At 51.5% G+C, this 17,019-nt stretch overlaps 3 protein-coding genes across 5 annotated transcripts in view; 2 read left to right on the forward strand and 1 right to left on the reverse strand.

The window, feature by feature from the left end:
• Positions 1–4,722, forward strand: part of Sik3 (SIK family kinase 3) — a 210,170-nt gene extending 205,448 nt beyond the window's left edge. For both annotated transcript variants that reach the window (XM_017595912.3, NM_001271216.2), the window contains 4 exons: positions 16–179; positions 710–842; positions 1,557–1,721; positions 2,598–4,722. In XM_017595912.3, coding sequence (XP_017451401.1) covers positions 16–179; positions 710–842; positions 1,557–1,708 — 449 coding nt within the window. In that variant the 3' untranslated portion in view covers positions 1,709–1,721; positions 2,598–4,722. The remainder of the gene's footprint in view (positions 1–15; positions 180–709; positions 843–1,556; positions 1,722–2,597) is intronic.
• A 4,806-nt stretch (positions 4,723–9,528) lies between these two features.
• On the forward strand, positions 9,529–11,313 carry Apoa1 (apolipoprotein A1). The gene is made up of 4 exons (NM_012738.2): positions 9,529–9,553; positions 9,751–9,812; positions 9,963–10,116; positions 10,666–11,313. Exons 2-4 carry the CDS (start codon positions 9,770–9,772, stop codon positions 11,246–11,248), a joined length of 780 nt encoding a protein of 259 aa, NP_036870.1. The 5' UTR covers positions 9,529–9,553; positions 9,751–9,769; the 3' UTR covers positions 11,249–11,313.
• Positions 11,314–13,755: 2,442 nt separating this feature from the next.
• Apoc3 (apolipoprotein C3) lies at positions 13,756–15,936 on the reverse strand. Of its 2 annotated transcripts, none has more exons than NM_012501.2 (4): positions 15,865–15,936; positions 15,241–15,308; positions 14,998–15,121; positions 13,756–14,027 (listed from the first exon to the last, which is right to left on the reverse strand). In NM_012501.2, exons 2-4 carry the CDS (start codon positions 15,293–15,295, stop codon positions 13,904–13,906), a joined length of 303 nt encoding a protein of 100 aa, NP_036633.2. In that variant the 5' UTR covers positions 15,296–15,308; positions 15,865–15,936; the 3' UTR covers positions 13,756–13,903. The 2 variants fall into 2 exon arrangements, with proteins under 2 accessions (NP_036633.2, NP_001257982.1); NM_001271053.1 differs by lacking the exon at positions 15,865–15,936 and adding an exon at positions 15,747–15,861.
• Between the last annotated feature and the right edge of the window lie 1,083 nt (positions 15,937–17,019).

Here is a 17,019-nt window from a genome sequence, read left to right on the forward strand (position 1 = left end):
TACTCTGTCTCCTAGAGTCTGTCATAGGGAACTGCATGGAGAGAAGTTCTCCTGGACAAGCAATGGAGCTGCCGGACCACAACGGCCTTGGGTATCCTGCACGGCCCTTAGTCAGTGAGCACCTCAGGTCCCGGACCCTCCAGAGACACCACACCATCCAGAACAGCGACGATGCTTATGTATGTTGGCCCCTCCTGCTGCTTAAAGGTGGGATGGTGCCAATTGCAACTTGAAAGCAGAGTGTCCCCTTTATTCCCACTAACAGACCAGCCTTCATCCATATGTGAGACTTAGGAATCAAACATTCAGACATCTGGGGTCTTGTCCTCTCCCAGACATGCAAATCCAGGCTTCAATATATGAACCCTCGGTTTTTGGTCTATTCCTGGCAGCCATCTTGCTGTCTTTGGCTTTCTTACGAATTGAGCTGTCAGAGCAAGTCTTGTCAACTGGGATACACCCAGCCATGGTAGCAGGCAGCCATTTGTGGTTGGTCAAATGTGAATGGGTTAAAGTTACACAGGACTACAAATTTAGTTCTGCCGTACGTAACAGTTACACCTCCCGTACTCAGCAGCCACCGTATTACACAGAGCACTTGAGAACAGAGCTTTCAAACCTCCCTGTCTATGGATAGACTGAGGAGGGAGCAGGGGCCCTGAGAGTGGCACATTGTCTGGCACTCATTCCTGCTGATCGCTCCTTACAGGTACAGCTGGATACCTTGCCAGGAATGAGCCTGGTGGCAGGAAAGGCACTGAGCTCTGCCCGGATGTCAGATGCAGTTCTTAGTCAGTCTTCACTCATGGGCAGCCAGCAGTTTCAGGATGAGGAAGATGAAGGTAAGGCCTTGTCCATGGGTACCCCTGGCCCCCAGTCTTCTGTGGAAATAGTTCACTGGGTAGGGTGCTACACAGTGTCATTCCCCGAGGGTACCCCTTGGTGTGCACGTCAGCTCTGGCTCTGTCAGCACAGGGACATCACAGCCCAAGTTCAGTGCTGGAGCAAGATGGACCGTCAACAGTAGCTCTCTTTCAGCTTCTCCTTAGAGGGCGTCGTATCCTAGTGGAACATTTATCTCTATGTCTTTGTAGAGCCAGGGTGGGAGACCATAGATAGAGCCTGGCGGTAGACAGGTCCACCCTTTCTAATGTCTACAGGCAAAGCCCTTAACCTAGGAAGTCTTCATCCTAAGTCTTCACCTTGAAGACACCAGGAGAGTAGTGTCCATGTCCTGGCTTGGGTTCTGAGGATGCTGGCCTCCTGAGGGTAGTGTTTATAGTGTAATGCCCAGGAAAAAGTGTAGCACTCACTACAGTTGGCCTCCCTCGCCCCCAACCACAAGGAAAGGCTCCTGAAGGGTTTCTCATCTTCACCCCCATATGTCAAGTTGTTAATGACAGTGGCAAAAGAGAGGGGCAGGTGGTCAGGAAGGGTCCCTTAAGTCAGAGCTGGACTCAGGCAGTGTTGCTAGACAAGCACCTCCTCAGTCTCCTCTCTCCTTTCTCACTTGCTCCCTGCCCCCACCACCTCACATGGTCTTTTTGGTCTTGCAGAATGTGGGGTGAGCCTGGGCCATGAGCACCCAGCCCTGGGTGACGGTAGCCAGCATTTAAACTCCCGCTATCCAGCTACGTGTGTTACAGACATCATGCTCAACCACAAGCATCCAGAGGTCTCCTTCAGCATGGAGCAGGCTGGCGTGTAGCAGAGTATGAAGAGTGAGTGCCACCCTCGTCAGGGCCCAGGCAACCTCGGGGACCAGTGCCAGCCCCGATCCCTCATTCCACATGTGGTAGCCCGCTAAACCTGAGCATCACTCTTTCAGTGCAGCCTTCCTGGTCTGCCTGCTTCCTCATTAAGTACTGTGTTAGCTCTGGGGCGGGCTGAGGTCTTTATTAGAGAGAAAGGTACATGGCCCACCTCATGTTATAGATGCTATGGCCCACCTCATGTTATAGATGCTATGGCTCTTATGAGATCCAGTAAGCTACAGCTGCAAAGGCCAAAGGCCAGCGACCTTTGGCCAGCACACCAGTCTTTACAGGAACCAGTCTTCACACTGCATCCGGAAGACTGAATCCCAACCAGAAAAGGGGGAAAGCAGATCCACTTGGGCTCCTCCATTGGTGGCTTTTGTTGTTGTTTGTTTTGACATTTTGGTGCTAGGCATAGAACCCAGGGCTATGCGAGTCTTCTACCACAGAGCCCTAGCCCCAGCCAGCAGACTTTTTAGGGAATAAGCAAAGAATATGTAGTTCCAGGCCCATCCTGAAAAGGCAGAAGGCTCACTGGCCCTGTTGGCCCAGCAGAGTTCGCATGTATGGTGAGTACAAGGGGCTCTATCTCTACAGAGACAGAAAGACTTGAGGAAAGTAAAGCCACAGGCAGAGGCATGGCAAAGCCTCAGTGTGGCAAGGCTCACACAGGGACACCAAAAAGACTTCACTGAGGGCCTGGGTGCCTATGTCTTGCTGACAGAAACCAGGTGTGGACGTGCAGGGCCTTGAGTCCCAGTATCATCCATCAGAAAGGGTGAGGACAGAGGTTGAAGAGTCACATCCCTCTCCTTCAAGATGGCCCTGTCTGCTCCACAGGTCCGAGTCCAGCTCCAGGAGGAGGCTGAGTCTAGACCAATAGCCCAACAGTGTCCAGCAGCGCCGCACCACTCTACCATGTGTCTCCGCCAGAACAGTGCAGCTCCTTTCCCCACAGTGGGCACCAGTAGGCCGTTGCTTGGGGTGCCAGGGACTTTTGCCATGTTTGCTTGTATGACCAAGGCACCAAGAAAATAAACAGGAAATCCATGTCCTCTATCTCTCATGAGCCAGCATCTGGTGTGCTTGAGTTGAGTTCTGCTGTCTGGAGGTTTGCTTGTGTTTTGTTTTGGGAATTTTCCTTCGGAGATAATTTATTCTCTTTGCCTCGCCCACTCCTTCCCCACTTGAGCTAGTGCTCGCTCTCTCGCTCTCCCCCATCTCATTTTCTCCTACCATTTCTGAAGTAGAGGAACCAGGGGTTAGTATTCAGAGGCTGAGCCTCAGGACCATCCCCTCCACAGCCTGTCCCAGACCAGCCTCTCCCCTCTGCTCTACTCTGCCAGGAACAAATGCTAGAATGGAGCTTGGTGGCCAAGAAAGAGAGGACAGGGCAGTGGCCCTGCCTTTGGAGAATGGAAGAGAAGAAGAAACCTGAGCCTGGAATCTGGCACAGTCTCCTGCTGGCCTCCCCTAGAATCATATCTGGCCCAGCAGAATTCCATCAGAGCCCAGCGCAGGCTGAATGGCCTGGTGCTGACAGGTTGCCAACCAGAATGGCTCAGTGTAGTACCCTCTGGTGTGTGACTCAGTTCCCCTCCAAGTCACCAACTGGTTCCCCTCGAGAGTGAACACCCAGGAGTAGTGCACTGTGCTGTTTGTGTGGCCTCCATTCTTGTTCTCTACTGCGTTGTAAAAAGGACCGTTGGTCCGTTCGTGTGTGCATATACATGAGTGTCCATGCCCTTCCCTCGTGGCCTCTTTGTCACCGACAGGAATCAGAGGTTGCATGGGGTCCCTTAACCTTCTCTCCCCAGCATCCTTGACCCCTACATTTTAATTCTTGATCATGTAGGAATTGTTTTTGGTAAATGTTGATAATATTGTTATTAATGTTATTATTAATAAAGACAAAAAGGATTTTTTTTTTTGTTTAAAAGAGAAATGTTTAACCAGATTCTGTGCTATTGAACTGTGGCTTGCACCTTCTGTTTGAAGCGTTTTCCTTGGCATTGGCATCATGAGCCACTCTCCTGTGCCAGCGACGAATGCAGTGGCCTCCCCCAGCCGAAGCAGCACATATGCAGTAGCTACGTCCACGTCATTTCCTTTCTCTCTGCAGTCAGAAACCAAAGTCTGGGGCCCAGCAAGGCCTGGCTTCTCTTCTGGTCTTCAAAGCCAGAGGGGCATGGTCCCTGCTCTGACTCCCAGCACTCATTTCTGAGAGCCAGGGGCCACCAACCTCTGAATGTGCATGGAAGAAAGCCGTTGCCTACCATGGCATCCGGATGTTACCAGCAGGGTCCCCACCCAGTTTATCCTTCCCCCACCGACCCAGAAAGCTTGCTCCTGAGCCCACTGTCCCTTGAACGGATTTGTTTTCAATGTGAGAGCTTGGCTAGGGACCTGTCCCATGGTCCCATATCCTCCAATCGCCCCTCCACTCCAGGTGTCGCTAATTACTAGCTAGAAGTCTGACTTTCAAGAAAGCTTAGCAAGCTATTGTTGGCTTCCAAGCTCAGTCCAACTCTGATGCTCCAGCCCCGTCCTGCTGCTCCCCCCGCTCGGCCTGACCTGTTTACATGGTACTGGATTGATGGAAGAGCAGACACCACCCTCCAGAGCCACCCAGACAAAAGCCAGTGAGCCTATTAACCGTGCCATCTTGCGAACTATTTTCAAGCTCACCATTGCTTTATATCGTAGTAGCCAACACGCGCAGTATATGTTGAATGTATATGAATCTACTTCGCTATTTCTGTTCTTTGAAAATGTAAGAAGTATTTTTTCCTTTCTCATTTCTGTTGAGCTAAATAATAATAATAATAATAATAATAATAATAATCTCCAGATTCAAGTTGCTAAGAGCGTTTGTCCTTTGTTTGCGTGGGACATTTACAACTTAGTGACTTGGTTGGACTGTAGGAGGTTGTGGAAATAAAACCTGATTATGTTCTGACACTGACACCTTGTTTGCCTTACGGTTCAGAGTCCAGTCAGGAGGATCACGTGGAATGGGTAGAGGTGACCCAGGTGTCTGGAGAAGTCCTCAGGTTTAGGGTGGGGCTTTGAGCAGCACATTCTCATCTTGCCTCTTGGCTTTTGAGCCTGGCAAGTCAGACTCACACTGTGTCCTGGCACCTGTGTGGACTCTAACCCCTCAGAAGGGACACATTCGTGTTTGCAGAGCTGGGTGGGAAATGGATTCCTTGGGTCCTCAGAAGGAGAACGTTGAATTGACCCTGGCTGGAACCTTCATGGGGTAACCTCCATCAGCTGTAGAACAGAAGGGCTTTTCCTATTGTTTTCCTCTGTCTGTTCCTGGATTCCAGGTAGAGGGCAAAATTCCCAACAGGGCCCCAGGCACTGCTGAGAGAGCTCAGGTCTTGTGAGAAGGAAGATCAATGATTTGGGGGAATACTGAGCTTTGTAGAACATGACGGAGGCTGGAAGGAGACTTAGTGGTCTTAACCACTAAGCTTCCTTCCTGCAACTCACACCACATAGAGCTCCAACGTCAAGGGATCCGACATGTTTCCCAGGCGCCTGTGTATAGATAACATACACTCATTCGGATACAAAACTTTAATGGGGAGGGGCACATAGGAAAGCCTTTGAGGCTAGAATTGTAATAGAACTGCCCAGAGCAGAAGGTGCCTTCTCAGGTGAGCCCCTGGAAGTCCTAAAGGTATGCGCACTGCACAGAGGTGAGCTGGCTTTGTGACCAGCGATGGGCCCTAAGGACGCTCAGAAGGTCAGTACACCTTTTGCCACTGCTGTGTCTGAAGCCTTTGGCTAGTGGTAGGGTGGGTACCCACAGGCAGCCAGATTCATTCTAGGATCTCAACCTGGATATCTCTGCCTCTAGGAAGAAGAGACTTCCTGACTCTGTGCTGGAGCCAGGCCCCACCCACTCAACCAGAGACCGTAGTCTCCGGAGCAGGAGGCAGGGACGTCATTCAGACCTGGTGACACTGACCTCACAGTAATAGGACTTTCAAACAGGAAACACTGGGGATCCAGCCTGCTTAGGGAGACCCTCCCCAGCCCTGGCTCCCATTCCTGCTAGCAGTATCCTTCATCAGGTACATATTCCCAGAAGGGGCTAACACCCTGGAAGGCCTGTGCCTTCCTGTGACCCTTTGCCAGTCTGAGAAGCTTTGGTGTACCAATGTCATTCATTCAGTAAATGTTTGGTGTCTTTGGTGCCAGGCCCACCAAAGGACAGAGTCCTGGCACTGCCCTGAGCAGTTGGTCTGCTATGTTGAGACAGAAGTTGTGAAATGAGCTACGTTCACTGCCATCGCAACTGCCAGCACTCCCTCGAGTGTCAGGATCCCAGACCAGCACTTGCTGGTCCAATCTAGGAGTCACCTTGGAGGTTCCAAGATGAGGGAGTCAGGGTAGTGAGAAAAACACCAATGACAGGCACTGTCTTCACTCCCTGGACCAGTTTTGGTCATCCAACACCTCTGACAGTGGCCAAGCCCAGTCTCAATCTGTGATGAGCCCATTTTACTGTTTGTTGATCTGTCCAGAAAGACTTCCTAGCCAGAATAGTAAGGAGCTGCTTAAACTAGTTTAGACCAAATGACTTCTGATAAAGTGACAATCACTAGCAGGTTAGTATGTGGGGGAGATGGGAGTGAGCACAGTGCATACACCTATAACCTCTACTCAGAAAGCCAGCACAGCCCGAGTTCGAGAACAGCCTGGACTATATACCAAGACAGGAGCACACTTACTGCTCAGTCAGGTTGTCCCAGAGTCCTCTACCCTGATGTCTTAGATTCCAGTCCTCAAGCCACATCCCTGAAGAGAGTATGAAGGCTTTAGAAGTGAAGAAATCACTATCAGAGAACTAGAGGCCAGACCCAATTCCTAGCCTCACGGGCACTGTCTCGAAGCTGAGGGGCAGGAATGTTCTTAGCAGCTCTGAGCTGCTGTTTTTCTGACAGGCAAACTACTGAGGGGAAAAGCCTGGTGTCCAGCCTTACAGGCGTGTCTCAAGATTCCTGAGAGTGAGTGGAGGACTACAGAACTCAGCAAATGTTGGGTTCGATGAGGATTAGCCACCACGATTTCAGTAATGAGCCAAAGAAAAAGGTAGGACCGTGGGAAGCAGCCTGAAGGTCGAAATACGATGCTCAGGTTCCCCTCACCCCCAAAAGATTTAGAAAGCTACTTCTGTCAGGCGGCCACCGTTCCTCTCTCAAGGAGGCCACCTTCCTCTGTGTTCTCCCACAGGCCTCTGGGACGGTTTCAACCTGGAAAAGATGCCCTGCACCATAGCACCTGCAAGCCAGCAACTGAGGTCACAGGCTAGGTCCTAGTCACGGAAATGTGTTCATGACAGTGAAGTCAGGAGTCTGGGACACAGAACATTCGCCATTTGCTGTTGGTCACCTTTCAACAGTTTTGGGTGAAATGTGTTCAGATTTCATGGTTAACACAACACAAATACAGCTCTGGAGTTCAGAAGCTCAAATCATGGCTGAAAGAATGAGATTGTCAGTGTTGTGTTCTGTCGGAAAGATCTTTCACTCAGGAAAAAAAATACCCGCTGGACTCATCTGGCCACATTGCTCAATCTATAGTTCTGTTCTCAAGTTTCTCCTCGGCTTTGGTCCTCCTGCCTCTTCTTGCTTATTGAGGGACCCTAGTGATTCCTGTGCCCTCTGAATACCCCAGGCTACCCTTCAGTTCAAGTCCCCTAATCACATTTGCCATGTTGACAACAGGCCTTTAGAAGTGCACACACATTATTTCCATCTTATCGTGCTGCTTCCCACACAGTGACTAGGATCATAAGGAAGCCATGGCGTGCTTGGTCATTATCTTTTTTTAGCAGATAAGAGACCCAGGGGTGGGGAGGTTAGGTAACTCGTCCTGGTCACCTGGAGAATACGTTGCAGAGCCCAGGTTCAAACCAAGGTTCCCTCTGGTTGCAAAGCCTCCTGGGATGGGAGCAGCCTGGATCCCAGCCACTCCCTGAGCTGGTAGACAGACTCCAAGCTGGTTTCTAGGGAGTTGGGGAGTTTACTAGGGAGATGGGCAGAGTACATTCCTGCCCTGGGTCCCAAACGCAGAGACTGGGCTCAAGGTCCATGACTCTAAGGCTGAGAGATGAAGGACACAGCAAATTCCTCCTAGTCTCATCAGGTCCATATCTAGAAGGAAGTTCATAGGAGAGCCTCGCATAGACAGTCTCAAAAGTTCCTCTCAGCTTGAGAACTCAGTTTCCATGATGGAATTTTATAGATGATCTTGTTTTTGTTTTTCTCATTGTTGCTTTTTAGATAGTCTCATGTAGGCTGACCTCAAACTTGCTCTATAGGGGTTGGGGATTTAGCTCAGTGGTAGAGCGCTTGCCTAGGAAGCGCAAGGCCCTGGGTTTGGTCCCCAGCTCCGGAAAAAAAAGAACCAAAAAAAAAAAACTTGCTCTATGGCCAAGGCTGTGGTTCTGAACCCTCCATCCTCTGGCCTCCCAAGTACAAGGATTGAAGACATGGGCCGCCATACTCAGCCCACCGTACCCAGCTCTCCTGCTCTCCTATCCTGGGGAGTGAGCCTAGACCCTCACCGTTCTGGGAGGACATATCCTCACTGATTACATGACCCCTTTTAGTGGTCATGGTATATGGTAAGGTTGTCTCTGGAAGGGAGGCTGAGTAATAACTTCTACACATAACAAAAACATTGGCAACTAGGGCTGGAGAGATGGCTCAGTGGTTAAGACTGAGGTTAGGGCTGCTCTTCCAAAGGTCCTGAGTTCAGTTGCCGCAACCACAGGGTGGCTCACAACCATCTGCAATGGGATCTGATTTCAACCTCCGGCAGAGCACTCGTGTACATAAAATAAATGAATCTTTAAAAACAAACATTGGCAACTCTAAGGTCTGGATAAAAAAAGATCAATCATAGACTCCTTGACTAGCATTTTCGAGGTTTCCATCCCCAGCCAGACACCAGGCATGCATATTTTAAAGCTAGGCTTGTGGCACATTCTAGCACTTGGAAGGATGAAGCAGGGTTATCTTGAGTTGGAGGTAGGCTTGAGCTTCACAGAAAGACCTTGTCTCCAAAAGGGACAGAGGAGGGAGGTTGGGAGGGAGAGCAGGAAGGAGCTGACAACTCCATGTTGGCCTCTGTCATTTCCTCTGAATCATCAGAGGTGTCTTCACCCTCAGCCTGGGGGCCTGAGCCCCCTGCATTTCACCTAGTCAATTACCTGATGCCTCGGTTGTTATTGGATTTAGGGTTGGGAGGCTGGGGATGTGACATCTGGAGAGATGAATCCCCAAACTCGGGAGACCAGGGTGAAGCGAAAGGGGGAACCTCTTGGAATGCAACGAAACTTTGAGGCGGGGATGTGAGTTCAGGAGCCCAAAATTCCTCACTCTTCCTACCCTGCTCCAGGTTCAGGGCACTAGCAACACAGAGGAGCCCAGGAGTGGACTACATGAGACTAACTAAAAGAACACATATACCGCAGGATGGGGCAACTGCCTTACCCCCTGGGGACCCTTGGAGTCTGCAGCTACTCCCCGCTGCCCCCACCTGAACCCTTGATCCCAGCTCTGCAGCCCCCGCAGCTTCCTGTTTGCCCACTCTGTTTGCCTAGCCTCGGGAACAGAGCTGATCCTTGAACTCTAAGTTCCACATCGCCAGCAAAAGTAAGCAGTGACAGGGCCAGCCTGAGCTTATCAGTCTCCCAGCCCAGGCCCTGCCCACACACATATATAGGTCAGGGAAGAAGACCTGGACACCCAGACTGTTGGAGAGCTCCGGGGGAGGTAAGTGCTGCTACCTACCCTAGGCTACTCTAGTTCCCTCATGCCTCCCAGTGGATGCCCCACTGTCCAAAGCAATACCATGGATATCTGGGATCTGTCCCCACTCCAGATAGTTCTTCTACTGGGTTGAATGTGTGTGGCACCTCTCCATGGCAGCACCTCCCTTCAGTGCAGCCATTCTTCTTCTTCTTCTCCAGGTCGCCCACATCCTTCAGGATGAAAGCTGCAGTGTTGGCTGTGGCCCTGGTCTTCCTGACAGGTGGGTGCCTCTTGGTCTCCATGGACTAACTCCCTCCCTGGGCACAGAGAACAGAATTCCCACTGCTCTCCTCCAAGGCTCCAAGTCTGACATGTCAGCTCAGGCCCCAGCCCAGAGTTGACCTAACATGGGTCTCCTCTCCATCCTCAGGTTGCCAAGCTTGGGAGTTCTGGCAGCAAGATGAGCCCCAGTCCCAATGGGACAGGGTGAAGGATTTCGCCACTGTGTATGTGGATGCAGTCAAGGACAGCGGCAGAGACTATGTGTCCCAGTTTGAATCCTCCACTTTGGGCAAACAGCTGAAGTAAGGAAGGACCTAGTGTGGGTCCTGGAGCAGGGCAAGGGCTGCCCATCCAGGGTGGGCAGAGGAACCCTGTAAGAAGATCCTGTAACTGAGCTGGCTAGACCTTCACCTGCTTTCCTACCAGCTGGGCACCATGGAGGATTCCAATGGGAGGACTAGAGATGGGATTCATCTGGTTGTAGGGTAACCAGCCTGTGGATTCAAAATCCCTTTTCCTTGGTAACCCCCAGTACTGGTCAGACAGCACAAAAAAAAAAAAAAAAAGACAAAAAACCAAAACCAACAACAACAACAAAAATGGGACTGGCCTTGCAACTGGCACCAACCACATCTGTGATCTTGGTGCCTCAGGCCATGTGTACAGAGGGATGGGAAGGGAGGAAGGGAGTTATAGGGAGTTATAGAGTTCAGGGAAACTAGGAGCATAGCAACTACTATTGGAACAGGTGGCACCTAGGCCTGACCCCAGGTATCATGTGCATGGATCTGCAGACCAGGGGCAGTGCAGGATGCCTGGGGTCATCTCTCAGCTGCTCTCTTCCCCTCTAGCCTGAATCTCCTGGACAACTGGGACACTCTGGGTTCAACTGTTGGTCGCCTACAGGAACAGCTAGGCCCAGTGACTCAGGAGTTCTGGGCTAACCTGGAGAAAGAAACAGATTGGCTGAGAAACGAGATGAACAAGGACCTGGAGAATGTGAAACAGAAGATGCAGCCCCACCTGGATGAATTCCAGGAGAAGTGGAACGAGGAGGTCGAGGCCTACCGCCAGAAGCTGGAGCCTCTGGGCACCGAGCTTCACAAAAACGCGAAGGAGATGCAAAGGCATCTAAAGGTTGTGGCCGAGGAGTTTCGAGACCGCATGCGTGTGAATGCAGACGCGCTGCGCGCAAAGTTTGGGCTCTACAGCGATCAGATGCGCGAGAACCTGGCCCAGCGCCTGACCGAGATCAAGAACCACCCTACCCTGATCGAGTATCATACCAAGGCCAGCGACCACCTGAAGACACTTGGTGAGAAAGCCAAACCCGCGCTGGATGACCTGGGCCAGGGCCTGATGCCGGTGCTGGAAGCCTGGAAGGCCAAAATCATGAGTATGATCGATGAGGCCAAAAAGAAGCTGAACGCTTAGTGAGGCGCCCGTCACCACTCCCCACCCCTGAATTGGCTTTCTTACAATAAACGTTTCCAAAGTGGAATGACTTCTTTCTTTGGGTGACATAGGGAGGACGCTAAGGGGACATCAAGGGATATGGAAACATGGTGCTGCGGTGAGGGTTCCTTTGTACGGGGCTACTCAGCTCTTCAAGCTCACTCAAGCTGGGCACCTGGCTGGTTTAGAGTATGAGACACAATCCCTTCCTAAGAAAGGCTCAGAGGGAAATGATAGCCAGGCAAAACAACAAGGAGACCCCAAAGGGCCCCACGGAGGCCCAGATCACTAGTGCTGGAACCAGGTTAGGAGTGGCTGGAAATTAGACTGGCTTTGAGAGGACTGGTTTCTTGTGCTAGAAGTGTTTGGGGGAAGGATGGAAGTCCGCGGGGTAGAGGATGGGAGCCCCTTCCACTCCCTGGAGCCAGGATTCCTAACGGGCTCTCAATCACTCACCCCAAACCTCTCAGCAAACAATTCCCTTTTACCCCTCCTCCCCCCACACACACACCTCCAGAAACTGGCGGGCTGTGAATGCCTCAGGGCTGCAGCCTCTCTACCTGCCAATTGGGTGCAAAAACAAACAAACGAACAACCCATTTCGTGATGCTGATCGCCACACATTTATTAGAGAGGCCTTCATAGCCATCTCTAAACCCTGAAGGATGACCTTTAAGTCCACCACAGCTGGGGAAGCCGAGCTGAGATGTCTGAAGTTAGTCACTGCAGGAAAGGTGGGTCAGGATGTGCTGTGCCTTTTTAAAAATAAACAAGACTTTTATTACGTTGGGCTGGTAAGGTGGCTCATCAGGTAGAGGCACTTACTGAGGACCTGAGTTCACACACACTCACACAAACACTCACGCACACACACAGGACAAATATAAATAGGGGTAATTTAAAATATTTAAAACTTTATTAGAGTTATTAGGACAACTCGGAGGTATCCGTTCTCCTTTTTCCACCATATGGGTGCCAAAGATCAAACTCAGGTCACCAGGATTAGTGCAGCAAGTGCCTCTAGCTAAGCCATCTTTCCAGTCCTTATTTACTTACTTATTGATACATTTTATTTGGAGACAGTGTCTCCAGTAGCCCAGGCTGGACTCTGATGACCTCTGAGCTTTCTGCCTCCATCTCCCAAGTACTGGGGGTTCCAAGGATGATCCACCACTGTTATTCAGTGCTGAGATTCAAACCCAGAGCTCTGTGCATGCCAAGCAAGCACTTTACCACCTGAGCCGTATGCCCAGCCTGGGCTGTTCGTTATTTAGAGTAGCCTGCTGTGGGCACCCACGATTTCTTTTAAAAAAATTTTTTTTAAGTGTAACCAAGCACTCATGTTCATGAGAATGCATGCAGAACAACTCTCACACCAACAGCTTTTCCCCCATCTGGTCCCTCTTCATGCCTGTGTTCGTACGCAGGCGGTCTTCATCCATCTCCAGAGTCTTCTCCATCCCTCGTGTATCTTCATGAGCCCCAGCATGAAGGGGCAGGTTTTTAAACCCACAGTCACTCGGGGCTACAAGAGACAGGTTTGGGTAGGAAGGTTTCCAGGTGTGGACACTGAGACTTCTGGCTCTTGGACAGGAAGAGAAACCCCTGTTGGATTTCCAGAGAGAACAGTCCAGGCTGCTAGTCGTACCAATACTGTCTGGAAAGGACCCTCCAACACCTGTCAGAGGCTTTTCCCACGCCAGCAAAGCAGAAAATGGCCAGCTGGCCCTGCAGTGTGCTTGCTTTTGATACAGGGTAGCCACTAGCACTCTCTGAACATTGGTCTTTATTCTACAATGTGCAAGACCTGTTTTGTGACACCGAGTCTCTTCGAAGTGAGTGTTTAGGGGTGGTAAGAACATAGTGAACAGCTCTTTCGGGATTCTGAGGACACTGGATCTCCATTCTAATCTGAGGGGTCACCCAGTTTAGCTATCACAGGGAGGACTGTTTACAAGGGGTGTGTCGATGTGATGATGCCTCCTGCTTTTAGACACTACCATTTCATTTCCACGACAAACCTAGAGTGGAGGGGCAGATTGTACCCACTTTATTTGTAAGAAATGGAGGTAGCTACGATGCAGTTGGGGTCGAGACTTATCCAACAACCCTCCCAGTCTGCCTCCTTCCTTTTGGAATGTTTAAAGGGGCCATGCAAACCAGCCACATGGGATTGGTGATCACCTCTGACCTTCAGCCTGGAGATGACATAAAGTGCTAGCTAGACAAATGCCACACTCCAGTCACAGTGTCCAGGTTGTCCCACACTTGACAGTTTATCACAGATTATAATTGCAGTTCTGTTACCTGATTTGATCTTTCACAGAAAGCCATCAAGTCAAGCAGGGAAGCAGTTAGTCCTACTTACAAAGGAAGAAGCACCCCACAGACCACTAAAGAGACGGATGACCTACAGCCCCAGGCCCACCCATTCAACAGGCCTAGCTCATTCCCAAGCCCAGACATCAAGGCATGGGACACCCACGCATGGCAGCTTCGTGTCCAGCTTTATTAGGGACAGCATGTTTAGGTGAGGTCTGGGGAGGGATAAAGGCATGAGAATATACTTTCCCCTTAGAGCAACCTTCGGAGGCAGCAGGATAGATGGCCAGACACATCTGGAACATGGAGGTCTCACGGCTCAAGAGTTGGTGTTGTTAGTTGGTCCTCAGGGCCAGACTCCCAGAGGCCAGTGAACTTATCAGTGAACTTGCTCCAGTAGCCTTTCAGGGATTTGAAGCGATTGTCCATCCAGCCCCTGGGGGTTAAAACAGTAATAGGTGTGTGTGTGTGTGTGTGTGTGTGTGTGTGTGTGTGTGTGTGAAAAGATCTCCTGTGGGCAGCTAGACCCAGGGGTGCACCTAGGCCTCCACTGGCTCCCTAAGCCACCAGCACCACCTTACCTAGCACCACCCTCAGAATCACCTGCAGCTACCACTCAAGGTGGAGGAGATGGTAAAGGCTAAGAAAACCCACCTTCATCAGAGCCCCATTACCTCCCGTCCAATCTCTCTTCAGGCCTGAGGCACCAACCACTGGGGAGGTGGATACTAAGGTCAGCTTGCCTTTGTAGTCCATAGAAACAGTGTCCTTGAGGTGTCCCATCCCTGGCTCTAAGTGGATGGATCAAGGGAGGGGTGAACTTTCTGTTTGGAAACATTACCAGAGGGCTTCTAAGCTCTGTGATCTAGGCCAGGTTATCTAACTCTTTCCCAGCTGCGAAACTGGGTAGATAGTACCCTCTCCACAACCTGTTCTGGGCACAGAGACTGTCAACATCTTTTGCTACATAGGCAATGATCAAATGTCAGCTAAAGCCATTGGCCAGGGTAATGTTTCATCACGGGCAAGATGCCTCACTTAGGTTGAGCCCAGGGATGGAAACAGGGCAGAACCCCCAACCCGTAATGCTCAACCTTCCAACTTCCCTGTAATCAGAGCAGGAAGGCCTCCCAGAGCACACCCTAGACCCTGTGCTCAAAGAAGAAAACCTGCAGGGAGGCTGAACGCTCCTCAGGCTGCTCTGAGGAGAAGCAGAGGAGATAGAAGAAGTCTGCTTGCACTGCCTGTCATCTTAGTCACAGTCCCCAGCAAAGGCCCCGTGAGAGACTGGATGCTCAGACGGGCCCCAGACCCTGGTAAACTTGGTGGGCCACAGTCTCCGTGCCAGGGCCTCAGCACCAGGGCGGGAGGGGCGAGGACGCAGGAAAGGAGGTCCGTGTGCATACCTGGCCACCACAGCTATATCAGACTCCTGCATGCTGCTTAGTGCATCCTGGACCGTCTTGGAGGCTTGTTCCATGTAGCCCTGCATAGAGCCCAGCAGCAAGGATCCCTCTCCCTCATCAGCTCCTGCAAGAGAGCAGAGTTGAGCCAGGCCAGCCCTCAGCTCTTGCCCAGCCATCGCTTTTCAGGGTAGGGTCCCCAGACCAGCTCCCGCAGAAATCCCAGCCCCACTTCCACCAGCTTACGGGCAGAGGCCAGGAGAGCCACGAGGGCCACGATGAGGAGCATTCGGGGCTGCATGGCACCTGTGCACCTGCGGGAGACCATCTTGTGAGAGGGTATTGTGGATCTGCCACATCTAAGCCCTTCCCTGGAGAACACCACGGCCCCTGCCTGGGTCATGAATCCCCAAGCCTTTCTCCTACTGATATCAGCTCTCGGAGAGAGAACTATAGAAGACCCAGACCCACCCCAAGGGGGCTGGAAGGTGGAATGTGGGAATCCTCTGCAAAGCAGAACATCTACCCAGCCTCTGCCCCAATATATGGAGAAACAACAGGTTTCTTTTTCTCTCTAGGCTTCAGGCTTTTCAGTCTGGGGTAGGCACGGATATCAAAGGCTTCTAATAGCTCAGAGCAAGACGAACAAGGGGCAGCATGACCCAGTTCCCATCAGCTCTGCCACTACCCAGTGCAAGGCTTTTTTGGCCCAGTGGCCTCCCTTTCCTCAGCTTCTAGCCTCCCCCACCCACCAGGAACCCAAGGGTGGAGGCCATGAATTCCAAGCATTCTGTAGGCTAGCTGGCTGAGTGGCCAGAGCGTCTTCTCTCTGTCTCCTCCCTCCCTTCCTCTCCTCCCCAGGGGCATTACCTGGAGTAGCTAGCTGCTTCTAGGGATAAAACTGGGCAGGCAAGCCGGGAGGCCTCTGATCTGTTTTATATTGGCTCCAGGATGGGACAGCGGGCACAGAAGGCCCAGTGAGCTGGTCAAAGGTCACCTGCTGAACAGTCCAGACCAGAGCCCGAGGCAGGGAGGCCATGCAGCCAGCTGCCAGAAGAGTTGAGAAATCCCTCAGAGATTGCCCACACCGTTCACTTCCACCTCCGCAGCCAAGAGATCAGCTACTGACCTGCCTCGATGAGACTGGTGAGACAGGAAAAGACTCAGGGGACAAGCCTTGGACCTCAGGCCTGCTTCAACCCTTCACACTTGACTTTCAAGACCCACCTCCCACACCAAAGCCCAGACAACAGCCTGGAGCTGGTGACAGGCTCCTTCACAGAAGCCACTTGAAAGGCTTGCAGTAGAATGGAATGGGGAACCTGTGGTACAGCCATGGAGCAATGGCAGAATTGGGGTGGGAATGGCAGAGTGAAGGTCACGTGTCCCTCCCGCCCCACAACCCCACTCTGACCTCCACCTCTGACCTCTACCCCATGGCTGTGTTCCCAACAGTCTCCTCTGCCTTAGCTGAGCAGGGGTTAGTGTGAGAAGGACAAAGGCCACACGAAACCCACGGCCTTGCCCCTCCCTCCCTCCCTCCCTCCTCCACAGGTCTCCTCCTGCCCTCTGGACCCGTAGTTAGTAATTCTGAGATAAGAGCAGGGCCCATGGCTGGAGGGTATCTGACCCCTACAGTAACTGTCCTGGCTGTGAGAGCCTGCAAGCAGCAAGGTTTAGAGAGGCCATTGACAAAGAGGGTGAGGACGAAGGAGGTGCTCTGTGACAACTAAGATGTCCCCTGAGCTAGTACTGAGATGCACAGCCTAGATAGGCAGCATCAGAGGACATCTTCCTTTGGATGCAGACTTTGGAGCCAAGAAATCCTAGGTTTTGGGGTTTTTGGTTAGTTAGCTGTTGGTTTTAAGTTTTGGTTCTTCTTCTTCTTCTTCTTCTTCTTCTTCTTCTTCTTCTTCTTCTTCTTCTTCTTCCTCTTCTTCTTCTTCTTCCTCCTCCTCCTCCTCCTCCTCCTCCTCCTCCTCCTCCTCCTCCTCTTCTTCTTCTTCTTCTTCTTCTTCTTCTTCT

The sequence above is a fragment of the Rattus norvegicus genome, chromosome 8 (assembly GCF_036323735.1).
Source record: "Rattus norvegicus strain BN/NHsdMcwi chromosome 8, GRCr8, whole genome shotgun sequence".
Taxonomy (NCBI): Eukaryota; Metazoa; Chordata; class Mammalia; order Rodentia; family Muridae; genus Rattus; species Rattus norvegicus.